This window comes from Brachypodium distachyon, chromosome 1, assembly GCF_000005505.3.
Source record: "Brachypodium distachyon strain Bd21 chromosome 1, Brachypodium_distachyon_v3.0, whole genome shotgun sequence".
In the NCBI taxonomy this organism is placed as follows: domain Eukaryota; kingdom Viridiplantae; phylum Streptophyta; class Magnoliopsida; order Poales; family Poaceae; genus Brachypodium; species Brachypodium distachyon.
In genome coordinates, this window is record NC_016131.3 from 11,493,635 (window position 1) to 11,512,645 (window position 19,011).

The 19,011-nt window shown below is 43.9% G+C and overlaps 2 protein-coding genes and 1 pseudogene across 8 annotated transcripts; 2 read left to right on the forward strand and 1 right to left on the reverse strand.

Moving 5' to 3' along the window:
- Positions 1-2,385: 2,385 nt before the first annotated feature.
- LOC100827346 (B3 domain-containing protein Os03g0619600) lies at positions 2,386-12,479 on the reverse strand. Of its 7 annotated transcripts, XM_024456642.1 has the most exons (12): positions 12,030-12,479; positions 11,729-11,889; positions 11,529-11,589; positions 8,012-8,117; positions 5,562-5,656; positions 5,376-5,483; positions 5,134-5,253; positions 4,521-4,971; positions 4,234-4,430; positions 3,606-3,960; positions 3,303-3,529; positions 2,441-2,970 (listed from the first exon to the last, which is right to left on the reverse strand). In XM_024456642.1, the coding sequence occupies exons 7-12, from the start codon at positions 5,233-5,235 to the stop codon at positions 2,713-2,715; spliced, it is 1,590 nt and encodes a 529-aa protein (XP_024312410.1). In that variant the 5' UTR covers positions 5,236-5,253; positions 5,376-5,483; positions 5,562-5,656; positions 8,012-8,117; positions 11,529-11,589; positions 11,729-11,889; positions 12,030-12,479; the 3' UTR covers positions 2,441-2,712. The 7 variants fall into 7 exon arrangements, with proteins under 7 accessions (XP_024312411.1, XP_010232568.1, XP_010232570.1 ...); XM_024456640.1 differs by having other exon boundaries at positions 5,562-8,117; XM_024456641.1 differs by having other exon boundaries at positions 5,562-8,117; positions 11,529-11,889.
- Positions 6,656-8,270, forward strand: LOC100837733. The gene is made up of 2 exons (XM_024456825.1): positions 6,656-6,804; positions 7,487-8,270. The coding sequence occupies exons 1-2, from the start codon at positions 6,656-6,658 to the stop codon at positions 8,268-8,270; spliced, it is 933 nt and encodes a 310-aa protein (XP_024312593.1).
- Positions 12,480-12,670: 191 nt separating the features above from the next.
- On the forward strand, positions 12,671-15,673 carry LOC106865842 (annotated as a pseudogene).
- The last annotated feature ends 3,338 nt before the right edge of the window (positions 15,674-19,011 follow it).

Here is a 19,011-nt window from a genome sequence, read left to right on the forward strand (position 1 = left end):
TCATTGACTCCTTTCCTGCTGCCACCGGACTCTCATTAATTGCCAAAAGTCATGCCTTCTCCCCATTCACATTGAGCCGATACGGCTACTGACCTAGCCTTCCCTTCGGCCGGCCCATCTCTTTCTTCCCTCAACCCTACCACAGACTACCTCTCTCACCATGGAAACTTCCCCACCCCCCTCAGCTTTCGCTTCCCCTATCCAAATATTCGACCCCTACATCTCAGGGTGGCGAGCCCTCCTCTCCTCCAGCGGCCGTTAGTCCTTACTAGCGGTCCTCAACACTCACCACAACCTTTTCATGTGCTCTTTTCCTCTTTCCCCTGGAGTGGTAAAGCATTAGATAAGAGAAGGCGAGCTTTCTTTTGGACCGACCGCTCTGGCTATCTAATGGCTTGGGATCGTGTTGTGCTTCCTAAACAAGAGGGTGCCCTAGGCATCAAGGATCTGCGGCGACAAAACTCCTGCCTTTTGCTGACGTTCATCCACAAACTTCACCAACGCGAGGCGCTGCCCTAGAAGAATTGGTAAGCTCGATACCGTATAGGGGACTTTGAAGACACCCAACCCTCCCCCTCTTTCCTCGACAAAATCATTGAGGAAGAGCTTCCGTTGTACCAACTGTACAATGGTTCGTCTCGGTGACGGCATAACCACGGCGTTTTGGAAGGATGTTTGGTAGAACAATGGAAATAGACTTGTGAACACAGTTGCGGCCAGGGGCGGAGCCTGGAGCAAAGTTGAGAGGAGGCACTTAGACATTCTTAGGGTATAACTTAAATTAGAGGGGGCATCAATGGTGAAATTCTAACATTTACATTGGTATATTAAAATTGAATGGGGGCATTGGCCCCCATAGCCTATGAGCTGGATCCGCCCATGGTTGCGGCTCTCTTCTCCCACTGCACCCGCCCCAATATGTGCCATGGTCTTTCTCTTCGCTCAAGACTGACCGTGGTGGCCTCCATGGAGCTCATCGAAACTCAATGACTCATTGATGCCCTCACTCTCCTCCAAGAAGAGAATCAACGTGCACTTGCGTAGGGGATGTGTAGAAAATTCAGTTCAAGTGCGATCTATAGGATGCTCACCGACAACGGGCAAATTGACCCCGCAGCCTCGAAGCTATGGAAATCCAGTTGCCCTTCCAAGATCAAGATTTCCGCGCGCTTGTTACCGAGGACATGCTAAACACAAGGAAAAATCTTCACTACAAAAACCGCACCCCTGCCGCAACTGTGCTTCCAGCAACGACATCGAAAGTGGACTGCATCTCTTCTTCTACAACCCTCTGGCCGCTCTGGACAAGGGTCGGCGTCAAAAACGACATTGGCGAGGGTCGGCGTCACGCACGACATTCGCGACTTCACGCACTATGGGATATCACCTCGTGTGTTGAGCTCCCCAACACAAATGGACAGTCTGCGTTTGCATCCTTCTTTGTTTGGAAAGCGAGGAACGGCATCGTCTTGATGCCTCCCACTTCCTCCCCAGCGCAACCTCTGTCGAGCAGTTGCTGACATAGGTATCTAGAGCCACCGCTTCGCTCCAGAGGACGAAGAAAATTCCCTTACTATTAGGACTTACCTTGTAACTTGTATCTAATTTTTTTCTCTTCACACTCTCCTCTCCCTACTTTGTAACCCCTCCCAGGATGGTTGTGCGCTTGCCGTCTTTCGAGTTATATTCAACAACCGGTGGGGAGAAATCCCCCCTCCCCCCATTCCTTCAATCTTGAAAAAAAAAGTTTCCTATAAATATAATACAAATAAATCCTTAGAAAAATAAGATTGTGTCCTACAAATCAAATGACCAGCACAGAAAAAATTCCAAACATTTCAACCCTCCAAAATTCCTATAAAAATCATTTGAATGAAAGGAGGAGGCCTAGATCCGGAGACTTTTTGTACTATCGAAAACCATAGATGTAGGCAAAAAGATACATATAAGAGAACTTCCTACATTTTCTTCCCCACAACTAGCACATCTATAATTTTTTTGTAGATGTAGACGCAGATTCTAATAACTGATGGAATATTCTTTTTCCTGTTTTGTAGAAAATATAGGAAGTTCTCTTACATACATCTCTGTTAAACTATATTTTTCATTTTATGGTTGTGCACATCAGTCGATACAGAGGCCGGGGTTATCCTCCTTTTCAGAAAAAATAATAATTTTTTTTTATTTTTGATGGAATTTCGTTTTAAAAAGTAATAGGTGGACATATCCTAGTAGTTGTTTCTTTTCTTTTGACCAAGCACAGATCCTAGAAGTTTGATGTGGGCGTCAGGAAACAGGAACTTCCGTTAACTCATGTACCATATCTAGCTCGGACTGTCGATCTCAATGAGAAAAAAAAGGAAGCTGGGACTGTGTCACTCCTCGTACAAATAATAAAGTAGTTTCCTCCACATACAAACAGCATAATCACAATCGCAACTGCTGTAAAAAAAAAGATTTCCTAATCACAGCTTGTTTAAATTTCAGTATACAAAATAACGCTACCACGCTGAAGTTAAGAAATAACAAGTTGTTTAAACTTTCGTTACTAGTTGACCATACAGATAAAATTCTTCATCACTCACAGAGCCTGGCCATGCTCCCATAGTTTCCACTTCCGACCATAGAAGCAGCAGAGCACCATCGATATGTAAAATCTCAGTACAACAAAAAGAGATACCTGTCTGTCAGTTGTCAATACAATTCGAGGAACTAACAATGCTCGCGGAGAATGATGTCGACTATCATCGTCAGTTGCTCCTTGTGTTTCATCAGCTGGAAGAGGCAGAGGTCCCCCTCCCGCAGGCGGTTGTCGCAAGCGAAAGAAGTCCAGCCTCCAAATATCCGCAAGCCGCCGCCGTCCCTGTCACGCATCTCAGCATGCCATGTCTGGCTCTTCCCCTTGCGCTGAAGTACTAAATTACGGCTCCCCTTTCGAAGGTATGTAGCAGAGTATTGCTTGCCAAAGGTCTGTTCATATATACACAAGGACGATAAACAAAGAAGCCTTGTAATTATGCAGAGAGATAGCTGATACAACAAAATTGTGTAATAACCAAGTCTCTCTTGAATCTTGATACAGTGGGTGGTTGTTTTGACACGTAGCTATCACTAATATAGTTTTCCGACGAAACATAATGAATGAAGGGACTACTGCACATCCTTTTTTTTTTGCTGATGTGGATCTTGTTCATGGTTAGAACGTAAATGGGCAAATGGGCACCACAGATCTTCTTCTAGTCTGATTTCTCTAAAGAACATAACTGTCAATTAAAAATCAGAAGAAATTTTTCTGAACTTACTAGCGACGAGGCAAAGCTCTGGCCAGTGAGATTGGTCTTCTTCATGACTGCGACGTAAATGGGCAATTCTGACCGAATTGTTCCAAGTTTCTCCAAAACTTTCTTCTCCTGCGATTTTGTTAGACGGGGACCCATTGGCATCATGTAGGGGAGCTCAGAGCTTTCTGAACCATCATGCTCGAGAGAATTCTCACTAAATCCATGTTCCGAATATAAGGTTGCTTCTCCTGAGCAAATTTTTCACATAAACAAACAGAAAAATATGAATACTTTGGTGGAAATACTTACGTAAGAAAACCATACCGACATCCGGTTCCTCCTTAACACGCATGGTTGAAGCCAACTTTGAGTTTGCCAAACCACGGTTTGAGCCAATAACAAGATTTCTAGAGGTGTGATCATTACTCGCTTTGCGGAGCAGATGGACTGCCACTTTGAATGTTCTTCCATTGGCTCGTGTTGTCGGTTGAAAGAGGCACAGATCGCCCTCTAGTAAATGGTTGTCACCTGCGAAGTCACAACCAAAAAGATTGCAACGACCTCCATCAGATCTGACACGGAACTGACAGTGCCACTTCTTGGTCTGTCCAGGAATCTGGAGTGTGATTGTCTGATTTTTGTGTGGAAAGTGTGCGAGTGCATAATCCTTAGGAATCACCTGATCAAAGAAAAGGTGCAGAATGTGACACTGCTCATGCAGAACTTAAATAAACAGAACTTCACCAAGTACACAGAAATAAACAGAACTTCACCCAATAACATGAATTTCAACTGTATAGCAAGACAAAGTATGACCATAATGAAAGCTAAATTCACCAAGTACACAGAACTACAATTATTATGCGCCTTTGAGTGCTTTGTTCTCTTATTTTCCTAGTGGCAAGCAATAAGCCGTCCATATATAATAGTACAATTGATTAACTTAACGTACCAGGTCAGGATATGGTTTCATATTGGGCTTCATCATAGCCACAAGAGGAGGCCTTTCAGGTTGAATTTCCTGGACAAGTGCAACTATTTCTGCATCCTGCTCTTTTGTTAAATAGCACTGGCCTGATAAGACATAAGACTTTGAGAGTGTGTCATCGTCTGACTCAGAAGACTCATGCTCACAAGGACTTTCTTCTCCTGTAAAATAATTTCAAGAGTAAGAGAAACTGCAGTAAAAAAAAAACCTTATAACGTGATAAAAAGTTACAAGTTAGTTGTCAAGTTAACCTGACAAATCCTTAGATGGAGAAGATATCGCATCTTTCCTTGCACGTTTTCTACAATGGCCTGAGCTTCCACTCTGGCCTCCATCTGATCTTCCACATGCTGACGACTGAATATTGTGATCACTGGAACTGCTTGACATGTCTGTAGAATTTGTGCTTGGTTCTTGATCACTAATATTGCTCTCTATGTGAGCACATGACACCACTTTCTCACAACCACTAGAATCAAAGACAATAACCTTAAAGCGAGAATTTCCACGGTATTGGAACATCAATAAGTCATTCTCTACTATGTGATTGGCATCGACAAACGCCTCCCATCCAGATCTGAGTAACGTTTTATTCTGGTGCTCAGTAATTCCAACATCGTATACACTACCATTAGGCGCTTCTAGTTTGATGGCTCCTGAGATCTTCCGTGGGGAGTAGTTCACAAAGCTCTCTGGTATGACCTACAGCAACCATTGCAACTTTGTAAGAAGTAAGTATAGCTTAAATAGTGCCTTGAAGAAAAACTGAGACCAAAAGCACAACAGGTCTTGTTGCTACTAATTCATTTCTTTTGCGAAAACTACTGCTACTAATTCAATGACCAGGCAACCCACTGAACTTACCATGACATGTCTAGAATTCCTGTTCATCTTGCCAACGAAACACTTGACCTTGCCATGTAAATGAGTCCAGTATCTCTTGCAGCACTCACAAGATTTGCTCATCTCGTGCCTAGTAATGTCCTATTTGGAGAAAAATATATATCATGCCAGATGGCACAGAAACAAAATCTTGTTGTATTCCTGCACCAACTTTGACAAAATCAACTCTACTCTGCAACTACTCATCAAGTTAAAAGACTTACAGTAAGAGGGGGAAAACTGCAGCTTATTCCTGTAGGAAATTAATTATAGAAGTGTCACTCCTTTGTCTAAGCTAGCTGCAGCAAGTCTTCTTGGCCCGAACAAAGGAACTGAAACAAAACAAGCAAAATGTACGTGAATGGAAAATGTACGCAAGGCTAAGCAGCAAACAAAAACGAAAGACTTACTGCAGTACCGGTCGAAAGGAACTGAATGCCCAGAACCCTTAGGTCTTGGTTGGAATCCCAAATCCTGCAATCACCGTGTCCTGGAAGAACCAAACCTAGAGCCGAGGATGGATCAGAACGAAGGCAAGGTGTTCCTAGAGTACATCTGCTGGTCTACGGTCCCGCGAAGACCCAGGGGGGAAGGCGCAGGTGGAAGGGAGATTTGCCCTTTAATCTTCGTCTCTCCGCTGGGACTATAAACCGTAGCACTCTTTGTTTGCTGTGACCAAGAGGAGCACGCGCGCGCGCACACACTTGGCGAAAAAGGCACTTGCCCACGGGAGGAAGATGAACCTTTATTGGTCTTCGAAGGGTTCTCCTCGGCTTCTCCTCTGCCGTTATTGGTCTTGGAATATGGAGAGGCTACAATAGAATCACGAGGAGACACAGCCTTCAGCAGCATGGACGCGGCTTGCCCCGAAAAAGTCCGACGGCTTGGTGGATCCGCTGCTCCACCCGCATGCAGCCGTCGGATACACGCATCGGGATAGATGCTAACCCCCACCAGCCCAGACTGCTTCTTAGAGCAGGTACAATAGTCCCACTCATCAGGCTATAACGCAGTACACGTCACCAAAATTCCACATAACGAGGAGAGAAGGGAGGTAGCGGGCGACTCATGAAACGCCCGGCGAAATCGCAACAAACGAAAAAGAATAGCCGGCTTGCAGCCCAGAGCGAGCGCTAGGGCCGGCGCTCCCGATCCGGTGCTCCTCCCGCGCTTCTCCCTCGCCCCCCGCACTTCTCCTCCACTGCCGCGCCCTTTGCCTCGCCCCAAATCGTGTATTTTGTGCCAAATCGAATATCCCCAAATCGCCGAACCCTAGAATTGCCACCGGCACCACGAGATGGGTCAGCACTCCAAGAGGACGCGCGCGCCGGCGCCTCAGCCCGTCCCTCCGTCGGTGCCCCCGTCTGTCCCTCCGTTGGCGCCTCAGTCCGTCCCGCCGCGGCCGCCTCATCTTGTCCAGCGTCCGCCCCATCCTTTCTTGCCATCGGCCTTCACTTCCACGCACGGACCAGGTCATTGGATCCCTTCACGACCACCGCAGTCCATGGCGCCCTCCTCTGCATCAAGTTGGCTCGCCGGGCTGCAGCAACAGAGTGTAGTAGGAAATTCGGCTCAAGGCCCTTGCTGGGCACCACCTGCCGACATTGGTGGTTCTGCATCTCCTTGGTACACGACAGGGAATATTGACAACTGGTAAATTAACAAGGGTCTGGTTTTAGATAATGTTACATCAGATTCCTGGTCCTGCAAAGGAGAGCAAATTTGCTGACAATAAAATAATCTATTGTGAATCTAACTAATAGGATTTGACAGAAACTAGCGTAATCTAATTCCAGTAACCTGTGCATAATTTTCTTCAATGTTACCAACATGTGTTTCTTTTGGTAAAGCTGGAGTTTTCTAATTCCAACAACCTGTATATAAACTTTTTTAATGCAGCATGTTAACATGTGTATCTTTTGGTGAAGGAGTATGCTAATTCCAACAATCTATTTGTCAATTTTTAAAATGGTACATACCAACATGTCTACTAGTCTTGCGGATTCCCTACAGTAGTGAGTAAAGTAAATAATATGAGGTTAATTGTTTGATCATCTATTGCTTGAGGAGGGGAATGGATTCTTACCCGCCCGGTGGCTTCCTTAGTCTCTTTCAGAACACATCAAGCCAAGCACAAGCCATTAGCAATGGGACTCCACAACAGCCAATCAATGTTGGCGATGACAACAATGGTGGCAACTGTCCAAGGACTGAGAAACGCTTGTTGTGGACAAAAGAGTAGGATCGTAGATTGGTAAGCTTGTTTCTTTGCATGCTGGCTCCATGTATTAAATTACTAGCACAACAATAAACTCTTTATAATATTATAGGTTAGTGCTTGGTTGAATAATTCAAATGATCCAATCCAATCAAATTACAAGAAGAACGACCAGTATTGGAAAGATGTTGCTGCTGTTTACAACAGTACCACCCCAAAAAACAGGGCAAGGCTAGTCAAGCAAGTGAAGGATCGCTTTGCGAGAGTTAAGAAAAGGGTTGCATGGTTTTGTGCGAGCTGGAAGGAGGCTAATGCTTTGTATGCCAGTGGTGAGTCTGATGTGGATTTAAAGGAGAGGGCAATGAGAACTTATGAGACAGACCATAAAGAAGATGGTCCATTTATGTTTGAGCATTGTTGGGAGTTTCTCAAAAAGGAACCAAAATGGGATGCCTATTTGGAACGCCTAGAAGATCTAGAGCTGGACAAGAGGAAGTTTAGTGTTGATGATGAAGTGGGGCAGCATTTCACTCTAGATGATGCTCGTGATGAACGGCCACCAGGTGGCAAGCAAGCTAAGGAGCAGCGAAAACGCAAAATAAAGGATCAGGATTGTATTGTAGATCTTGAAGTTGAGCTTACCAAGTTTGTAGATGCTCAGAATGCAGCAAATGAAGGCCGCAAAGAGATGCTAGAAACACAAAGGCGTGTGTCTAGTGAGAATCTTGAAGCTCGGAAGCTTGTGTGCCTTGCAGCAAAAGATCACAAGGAGTCAGTCATGCTAGAAACGTACCGATCGTTGATGATGCAAGACACAAGTGGGATGCCCGAAGATGTGAGATCCGAGCACGTGTTGGCACTGAAGTGTTTTAGGGAGAAGTTATTTGGCAAAACTGATTGAGGTATTTCCTACTATCCACTATCTTAGTTAAAATCGATTTTATTTCACATTATTCTGTGCTGAAATATAAGATTTTAATATGCTAAAATGTACCATTGCTTAATAAATTATATTTGGCTTGACAGCATGCTTGATTATAGGGTTATGGTCTTTTTTTTAGTACTGAATCTGTGAATGTGAGGCTGAAATATAAGATTTTAATATGCTAAAATTATAGTCAACAAACCTCACTTAAGTGCAGTCCGGATAACCATGCAAGAAGTGAAAAAAATCATGTAGTCATGGTCCAACCACACTTAACTACAATGCAGCTCAGATAACCATGTAACATAATTATACACCCAAGAAAACATGACACATCTATATAATGCTCTATCCTCTCTTCAGCCTACCAGTCCAGACTCTTCCTTCTTCTACCTCTCATCTTCCCATTCAGCCTACCAGCCCAGCTTCCTCTCCCACCATGTCGGATTCTGATGAGCTAGCCCCATCCAAAATCATGGAAGTCTATGGTACCGAGCAGAATGTACTATACTCCTTTGCTAAGAGGCTCGTGATGAAAATCGAGGCTAGGCTCGGGGCTAGATCCTCTAAGCGACGACACGGTCCAAGGAAAACCATTCGGAGGGATCATGGAGGTGCTCATCAGCGTCTGGTGGAGGACTACTTCGCTGCACAACCACTCTACCCCGAGAGTATGTTCCGTACAAGATTCCGTATGAATAGAGACCTCTTCCTACGCATCGTGAATGCCCTTGGTCAGTGGTCTCCCTATTTCACTTATAGGGCCGATTGTTCTGGTCGAATAGAGCTCTCACCATTGCAAAAGTGTACGGCAGCCATGCGCATGCTAGCATACGGGACCCCTGCTGATGCCCTTGATGAGTACTTGAAGATTGGGAAGAGCACTGCATTGCAGTGTTTGGACAAGTTTGCACAAGGGGTGATTCGGGTGTTCGATGGGGAGTACTTGCGACGCCCCACACGAGAGGATGTCGAGCGTACACTTCATGTTAACGAGTCTCGTGGTTTTCCTGGAAATAGGAAGTATCGATTGCATGCATTGGCGATGGGAGTTGTGTCCTTTAGTATGGAGGGGGCAATTCACCCGCGGTGATTATGGAGTACCAACAATGGTCCTAGAAGCCGTTGCTTCTTCTGTTCTACATAGTCCGGGGGGTCGCCTTGTATAAATAGTTCGGGGGGCAAAACGACATAGGCTGGGCTTCTTCTATTCTACAGTACTGTATAAGGGCTGGGCTTCTTTCATGGGCTTCTTCAACATAGAAATGGAAAGAGAATACGAGAACGGATCATTTGCACCGGTGACACCTCCCGTTACCTCAACCTTCTCGACTCCTCGTCCTGCGCCTCCTTGACTCGTCTTCCACAACACGACCCGCTGCCGCCGAGGCAAGGAGGAAAGAGATTGGTGATGGCGGCCGTGGGATGCTCCAAGGCGATCGGCGAGTTCACCTGGAGGAACATCCCGACTTCGAGCCGGCGACTCTCCCAACGACGGACACCGGCGCGGCTTATGGTCTTGTGGTGGATTCAGTTCAGGTTTCAGTTGTAATCATAATCGAACTGCTCAGGTATAACTCGGCTCTCGCAGGTAGACCTCTTGTCTGCCCTACATCCAGCTGTCATGCTCAACAACACAGACTCAACAGTCACCTCACAGCTCACCTCACAAGTCACCTCACAAGTCACCTCACAAGTCACTTCACCAGTCCACTCATGTCATCTCAGATCCACATCATCATCGAGTCACCGACAGAATCCGAACACTTAGACGAGACTGACACTCATTCCATGAATACCTAAATAAGTCTTGTCAGTCTCGTCTAAGTGTTCGGATTCTGTCGGTGACTCCATACGAAAAGGAACTTTTCTGTTGCTGCTTCAAGGATTTGATGTTATGATGAACACAATTGTGAGCAGTGAAAGTTAGGGCAAATGGGCATTGGAAAAAAAAGATGATCCCTGGTCTCGATTTGCAAACCTTGGCACAACACACATTCATAGGTGTGCAGATGGAAATTCTTCGTCTGCAACATAGCTCAAATTCTTCTTCATCATGTTTATGAATGAAAAGTAGTACTCCCTCCGATCCATATTAATTGTCAAAATGTTTCAGATAATTGTCAAAATGTTACGTGTATCTAGATGCTTTTTAGGCATAGATACATCTATATTTGGGCAAATTTGAGACAATTAATATTGATCGGAGGGAGTAAGAGAGAGTAGTCTTTTAAAACATGTACAATCCACTTGTGCAAAGTGGCAGAAATTACATGACATACTCGCATCATAAGACTGTTTCCTTGGCTTGAGAACCTATAAAACAATGTATTAGAGGAGAAGCTTATAATGGCCAAGCCCATGAATAACTCCTAAGCTGTATTGCACCTAGACCAGAAAATTGTTGATATAAGAGCACATATGTCTATTGGAAAATAGAACCAGATGCACTTTCTGGATTATAAGCTGGAGCTGCATCATCAAATCCATGAGAAGCGTGGGTTTATTCCAGCGGTACCAATCCAATTAGATAAAGACCAAGACAAAAGACAACATACTGAAGAGGATCAGCTGGGGAAAAAATGATGCTTGAGATGATGGATCGATGAGCGTGCAAACTGAGGCCATCCCAGCTCCATTTAGCTACTGATTTAGCTTTGGTTCACAGGATTTTGAACAGCTAATAGCACTGGATGGAACAGAAAACAAAACCAAGAGCTATTTAATCGTACATAGTACCAAGACCTTACCAAAGCAAAGAATCTGTAAAGGACGTAGATGGAGCTCATGCCTAATAACCTTGAAGGTTGTATCCGCAATGAGAACCTCCTAAAGTATAGACCACTAATAGGTAATCAAAGGCATGAACATCTAACAGCATGCAAATAATGCGAATAAATGTTGGTAAATGAACAAACAGACATATTCCCAATTGCATTCATACGGAAGCACTTCAACAATCTTTGTTCCGAAAATAAAATCTAGATTATAAATGAAAATGTAACCGGGAGTTAGAAGTTTCTCAATATAATAAACCATGAAAATTATTGATCTTGGCTCACTTATATGGATATAACATAGTGCGATGTGAGGTTTTGCCCCCTCGACAGTCTGAATACTCCATAACAACAACTGACAGTGACATGCCACGAATGATAGCGTACATAATTTAAGTTATCATACATACATATACATGGATGCTAAAGCAGTAAAGCATGAAAAGATAAAACTAACCGTCCCTCCCAGCCTCAAAGATTTGCTTGAAGAAATAGATTGGAACCAGGATGAACACTGCCTGCACAAAATGAAGACGGGGGAGACATAATAAATTACAGCTCGAACACAATAGAATCGTTGGCCAGAAGAGGGGATTGCAGAGAAATTTTTAAAAAGAAGACGAATGTATAGTCGTAGAGAGCTAAGAGAGGGGCAACCTAGGAGAGAACCATAGCTGCTCCAGGATCTACTGCCGGAGGGGAATAGGGAGAGCAAGGCAACAAAGCATGTACAGACCCTGACCACAACCTTTGAAGCTCTATCCCATAAACGTTTCAAATCACCACGATCTTGTCAACACTTTCTTCAATTTTCACACCTAAAACTCAAGAATATAGATCAGTAAATTGTTGTTTAAATCCGGATTGAATGATATGCTGCAACTAATAAATCAACACAAATTAAGGATCATCTGAATTGGGGGAAAAATTGAAGAGTTGAGCAAAATGAAGAACTCACGTTGCGGTGGTCGGGTCGTTGGAGACGTGGAGGAGCCGTACGCTGCCGTGCCGGAGTTCCAAGGACGAGACGTGGCAGCGCTGGAGAGGACGACTACGATTCGGAGGGCACGTGACGCGGGGGCAAGGCGCAGTGCGCTGCCGGCTCAGCGCGGTGGCTTGGGAGTGTGGGTATGTGCAGGCGCCGCGGGGCTCGACGGTGGCTCGCCGTCGGGGCGGCGCTCCCCTGGCTCCACCGCCCCTTTTTATCCCCCAACCGTGAACACCCTAGTGGCAAGGGAATCCACCACAAGACCATAAGCCGCGCCGGTGTCCGTCGTTGGGAGAGTCGCCGGCTCGAAGTCGGGATGTTCCTCCGGGTGAACTCGCCGATCGCCTTGGAGCATCCCACGGCCGCCATCACCAATCTCTTTCCTCCTTGCCTCGGCGGCAGCGGGTCGTGTTGTGGAAGACGAGTCAAGGAGGCGCAGGACGAGGAGTCGAGAAGGTTGAGGTAACGGGAGGTGTCACCGGTGCAAATGATCCGTTCTCGTATTTTCTTTCCATTTCTATGTTGAAGAAGCCCATGAAAGAAGCCCAGCCCTTATACAGTACTGTAGAACAGAAGAAGCCCAGCCTATGTCGTTTTGCCCCCCGGACTATTTATACAAGGCGACCCCAATCGGATTTAAGGTTTCCTTCGATTGCGTTAGAGAAATCCAATCGGCGAGGGCGGCGAGGTTACATCAATTCATTGGAGGAGATGGATGTGGAGAGGCTACCCGCGAAAAAGCCTAGGAAAGCGGAGGGAGAAGCTGCTATAGCGGCGGCGGAGGCGACGGCTAAGTCTGCTAGACTGGCGGCGGCAAGGGCGTCACGAGAAAAGAAGACTAGGAAGATGGAGGAAGAGTGGCGGAAAAGAATTGCAGAACCTGTCACGGACGAGGAATTGCGACGACGTAAGGAAGCCCAGGAGAAGTTCATCAGCGAATCTTGGGAAAGGCTTCGCGATAACTGGCCTTGCGAGGAACTTATTCCCTAAAAAGCCATCAGTAAGTTGTTATCCCAAACTATTATTCTGCTGCATCTTTAATTTCCTAATTCCTAGGATCGATGCAGCGAAAATCCCCTGTTTCGGTTGATACATTCATTTTTCGCTTTGTCTGTGATGGCCCTGCGGTTTCCTCCCTAGTACCGTTTTGTATTGGTACAGTAGGTTTCCTGTATGGAGAACGGGATCTATAAATGCCTGAACCTGGTTCGGTTAAATGTAATGAAGCCAGGAAGCCCTGCTCCCTGTTTGTCTTTCCTTTTGTTTCTCTAGCAAAATATGTCCTGTTATTTTGATACGGTATTTTGATACGGAACATAGAGTCGTGTGCTTCAAATGCAAAAAGGAATTTGATTGATCTGGTTTTATGTTCATACATCCATGACTACTCTTGCACCTAATAACAGTTTTCACGTGATTGATTGATGCAGCGGAAATCCCCTGCATGCGTTTCACTGATGCTGACCTCGAGCATCATCCTTATCGGTCCTTGATCAGCCAGATGGATTCTATGCAGATCGTTTCAGTCCAAATCAAAGCATTAACTGAAGGTTTACAGTGGCCCCTGGATGTCTATGGTTTCATCGCAATACGTGATGTGTTGGATCGCAAACGATTTTCAACCGCGAAAGGAAGGACTGACAGACTATAAAGGAGCAGGTTCGTGAAAACTGCAATTAGGATTAGAATATAATAGTAGCAAGGGAGAAAATCCCAATCATTTGTGCTTCAACAGACATCCCTTATCAAGCTAGTTTTATGTGCTACTGCAATAGTTAGTCATACTAAGTTTTTACAAATCCGTGGTAAAAATTATCATGCCTACAAACAGGTGTTTCTGAACAAAGTTGTGACTGTCCTGATTTCAACTCGAGTTAGTTATATACTCCCTCCGTCCCACATTAAGTGTCACAACTTTGTCTTGATACGCATATACGAACCTACACACTAAAGCCCGTCTAGATGCATGCATATCTAGACAAAGTTGCGACACTTAATATGGTACAGAGGGATCATAAAAAAAAATCTGCTTGTTGCCTTTGCCAATGATTTCAAAGAAAACTACATGCCAAATAACCAATCTCATCTCAAAGCTTTACATGAATAAGTTGGCAGAAGTTCCAGAGGGACACTTTTACATGACCCATATGTTCCAGTTTTTGTGAAAATGTGTAATGTCACTGTTTGCAATGCATTTCCAGGTCTTCAAATTAGATGTGTTCTCCTTTGTTTGAGATATTGTTATTGTTATGATGACTGCATCATTATTACTGTTATGTTGAAGATGATTATTTTATAATTATTATTTTCAGTCACTAGAAATAGGCTAATGTTTCCTGACATTGTTTGTGTTATGCAACTCTCCGTACACACTTGCCCCCTCTTTGTTTTGTGTTCGCATTATGCCATGCTATGTTTATCTCTTGGCTTGAGTTTAGTTATTACTTGTTCTAATTGGTTCCTGCACGCTAAAGATTTTTTTAGTGATTTCGACATGTTCACTTCCAGTCTCAAATTTTGCTGGTTACGTTTTCTATGTTTGCCACTCACAGGTTTGTTATTCAAATTACTGTAATGAAGGTCCTCTTGACACGTGAAATCATGTTTCAAAAGTACACTTTTACACTACCCGCAAAAAAAAAAGTACACTTTTACGCCTTTTTTTTCAATGCCGGATGAATTGAATATATTCCACTGCATTCTTCTTACTATTGATGAAAGAAACATTGTTGCTATTCTTGCACAATTAATTGATACATGAATTTTTTATCAACATTGGATGAATTGAATACACCACTGCAGACTTTATTATTTTTCATGAAAGAAACATTATTGTTGTTTACTTAATTAGTTAACTGATGCATGCAGGATTCATATCTAAGACTGACATGTCCTACCCGGGGTGTTGTCATCGGTGATGATCCTTCATTTTTAGAGTTTGTGCTCAAAGTGAAGGGTCTTACTGAATCAGAAGATAAAGATTTGAGCAAGTTCGCCACGACTTGCAGATTGTGCGTGGGCTTCACCCATCCTATTGAGTACACTAGCAAGCTTTGCTCACTGGAGATGCAGCACTACACCGTTCGTTTTTCTGCGGAGGCCACAATTAGTGTTAAGAGTCTCTGAAGGGAAGTGGCCACATGGTTTTCGAGGTGGACTTATTGCTTGTACAGCTGCTGAAAGCGACATCCAGATTTCATTGCTGGATCTTAATGATGATGAATTGCCTGTTGATTTTGATGGTTTTATCAAGCTATCAAGGCGCGTTGTTTGTGTTGAAGATGATGGGAGGCTGGGAGTCTCTCCTTGAAAATGGTGTTGGTGATTTAGGTGCTATATGGTTTGCAGCTGAAAAATCTCAAAGAATCACACATCACATGCGTGTGAAGAAATTCAGCTTATGGTTGGAAGTTACTGTCGCATGGTCCTTTTCTAATCCCTGTGCTGGAAGTAATTTGGAATGCGTGTGGTTTGTTTTAGTTGCTGGAAGTGTGGATATTTGTACCCTGACTAGCAGGGTGCCCGTGCGTTGCGACGGAATAAACGTTGCTGTCACAATTCTCAAATGAGCAAGTATGTAGTGGTATTAATTCTTATACCCACTGTTGTTGCAACTTGCGATTTGCGATGCACGACATCTCATCATTGTTCCAAATCAGTATTTCTCCGTAAAATACCTATAATAAATTTTTATATAATAGGTTTTAAGGACGAAATGACTTACCATATGCAGTTTCTACGTGCAAAAAAAAAGTGCACACCGGTCTAGTGGTGTTGAGACTCACCTGAGTAGACAAACTGACAAATAAACAGAAAGTGGCCATAGTTGTGCTTCTTGATATTTCCTAATTATAGATGTTAATCAATTACGGGAACTCAGCTAGTGCTTCCCAGTGGAACTTCAAATCATTAACTATTGAGATATCTGAACTGCCGCTCATTGATCTTGAAGATTCAAAAGAGGCCTTTTTTACAACATCCTTCATGACTTGAATACTTAAGAGAACAATGATTTCCACACCAGAAAATAAAATAAAAGTTGGCCAGTATTTTGTGATGTACTACCTCCGTTCCATAATTCTTGTCTCAAATTTGCCCCAAAATGGATGTATCTATTATAAAAAAATGTCTAGATACATGTAATATTTTGACAAGAATTATGGGATGGAGGGAGTATCTCTTATTCATACCAAAAGTTCACGAACTTTACAGATTGAAGCACTCTACTAAATACATGTGAAAGATTGGCATGGAAGAACATGGTTGGAGCAGAGTACATCGTTTTCCTTGACACCTCGTTGTTCTTGTTCACTGTTCCTCTAAACTTGACATATCTACACAGGGTAGGGGAGAAATCACTAAATCAGAGCATGACTGTTGAAATCAAGAAAAAAAAAAGAGCATGGCTTGAGAGATCTTTAGATATTTGTTAGATCATGTTGGAACATTGCAATACGTCTTTGAATCTGTATGAAGAAAGAAGGCCTAACCTATGCTAGCTAGAGCAATCTCAAACAGTCACCTTGCAAGTAAATTAGATGTAGGTATGGACTTGCAACAAGTTCGTTAATGGAAAAACTGGGAGCAATCTACCATTTAGGTCAAATCCATGACTGATCGTTATTATCTCATAATTAATTAGTCGACTGTGCTCTCTGTCCTGAAACAACATGTCTGCTGAATTATTGTTTTAGGACCTGAAAAATTAATATGAATGTTCATATCCTAAACTGATCCAGTTCCCTGGAAAGATCACCAACATAAAGAAAAACCTGCTACCAAATGAATCATGCAAGACACACTACATTCAAGACAAATCAGAGATCTTAAGGTACAAGGAAAAAAAAACACTTGTTTACCTCGTTGACAGTATACCAAAAATTGAAAACATGCAGGTTTTTTATTGATATTATGCATTGACACATAAAGCTATGGTGTTCGTAACATCTGTCGTTCCAGTGGTCCATGGGGTACCACTGATATGGGACGCGTGGGTCGCTAGTGACGAAGCCTCGTCAGGAAGGCCTCCCGGGAAGCAATAGGTCCGGGAAGCCTGCCTTAGGGAGACGGTCCTTGGTGAGGGTAAAGCTAAGGGCCGGAATGGGAGAAGTGCCCGGGAACCCTGGTCCCGAGAAGTGGAGGAAATGTCTCCCCGGCAACTGGCCGGGTGCGCTAGCCAGGAAGGGGCACCCTAGCAACCCACGCTCGGGCATGTAGGCAGGGCCCGCAGAAAAGTGAAGACAGGACAAGATGGCGGACACAGTGCATTTAATGCACCGACAGGAGACCTATCAACAGGCCTAGTCTTGCTCAGCAAGGCTAGGACGTCTACTCTACAAGTCATTTTTTCTACTGTGTACAGTGAACCGGGCGCTGCATGGCGCCCAGCGTGGATCAAAAACAACGTAATTCTTGTGGCTGTGACACGCGTCTAGAAGTCACGCTGCATGCATGTCACCTGTGGTATTCCCTTGTCTATAAAAGGAGGACCGATGCCACCGGTCAAAGGAGGACTAATGTACTCCCTCCGTCCTATAAAAGATGTCTCGAGTTTGTGAAAATTTGGATGTATCTAGATGTGACTTAGTGTATAGATGCATTCAAATTTAGTCAAAACTGAGACATCCTTTGTTAGACGGATGGAGTATTATGTTTGTCTACGGAATAACTGGTTATGGATGCTTATATGAACAAAGTTACTTGTTCCGAGTCTTGCTAATTCTATTTTTCTTGTGAGGTTTTTCTTTTCTTTTCAGTTGAGGCAAAACTAGACTTGATGCTCTAGTTTTTTGTCCCCAGAGATTTACAGCTTGATTAGAAACCTTGCTCATAAACTTATTCTACTGAACATAGGTGGATTGATTTACACTTTGGCCGGTGCTGCCGTTGAATCGACCTAACCTCCCCGCCCTCGCTGATTGGGATTTATATGTAACGCGATGGAAGGCATCTTATCTGATTGGATCGCCTTGTATAAATTGACCGGGTGCAAACGGATATAGTCTGGGCTTTTTCTTTTTCACTCGGTCGACGCAAAAAAAATTCCCTGCACCCGCCAGCCCCGACATGGTAAACGGCTACCCAGGGTTAAAACTTAAAAATATCTGTGTTTACATCACACCTTTTTCTTGCGGATCATGTTTACATCACACTAACTTGATGAGAACATATATAATCGGATTAATATAATTAGTTTTGGCAACGTATCTAATGCATCCGGTCAGGTCCGTGCATCTGTGTATCCCGTCGTCGTGGGTCGTCAGTTTGAAATCGTGCGTCTCATGTTCAAAACGGCAGAAATTTACAATTAGCCGCCCGCCTGGAACTAAACCAGTTTTCTTCTTTTGCAGTAACCCCAAAACTCTAATCCTCCTGTCTTGCCGCTGAATTCCTCTCCTGGGTGGTTCATGGCCTCACTCCGATCTCAATCTCGTCGACGGCAACCAAGACAACCCATTCTAGATGTGGCTCCCAAATCATCAGCATCAGAGGACAGGACGCCGGCAATCCATCCGGAGGAAGCTGCATCAAATCAATCATTAGACAGTGTTACATGAATTGTAGCAAAGTACTGGTGTTTGCAGCATAGCTAATGGAATTGTCCCAACTGAGTTGGACTGTTGGAGTGATTATCTTCATTTCTGAAGTTTTTGCTTCTAGATGTCTGCTTGTCAACTTCAGAATAATTGTTGGGTGAGATATTCAAATATAATTTGCTTGGATTTCGTGAAGAAGAATTTCACTCTCTCGGTGTTATATTTGCTATTCGGATGTTCAAATGAAAGGGTTTACTGCTGCATTGAAACAAGGTCCCTTTGCCTACTTGCCTGTACCATATCGATCACTGAATAGGTGATAAAGCTCAGGCATCATCGGAAAGTGTTGTCGCTGCCCTCCTTAATTTCCTTGGAACAAAAGAATGCAATCCTCTACATTTGTATGATTGGGATTT

Excerpts from the sequence above, each read along its gene's own strand:
- LOC100827346 (XM_024456643.1), bottom strand. The coding sequence starts at position 5,235 with ATGAGCAAATCTTGTGAGTGCTGCAAGAGATACTGGACTCATTTACAT. Across the intron at positions 4,972-5,133 it reads GGAATTCTAGACATGTCATG|GTCATACCAGAGAGCTTTGT; the intron begins GTAAGTTCAGTG and ends TGGTTGCTGTAG. Across the intron at positions 3,961-4,233 it reads TGAAACCATATCCTGACCTG|GTGATTCCTAAGGATTATGC; the intron begins GTACGTTAAGTT and ends TTCTTTGATCAG.
- LOC100837733 (XM_024456825.1), top strand. The coding sequence starts at position 6,656 with ATGGCGCCCTCCTCTGCATCAAGTTGGCTCGCCGGGCTGCAGCAACAG. Across the intron at positions 6,805-7,486 it reads ACAGGGAATATTGACAACTG|TGCTTGGTTGAATAATTCAA; the intron begins GTAAATTAACAA and ends ATTATAGGTTAG.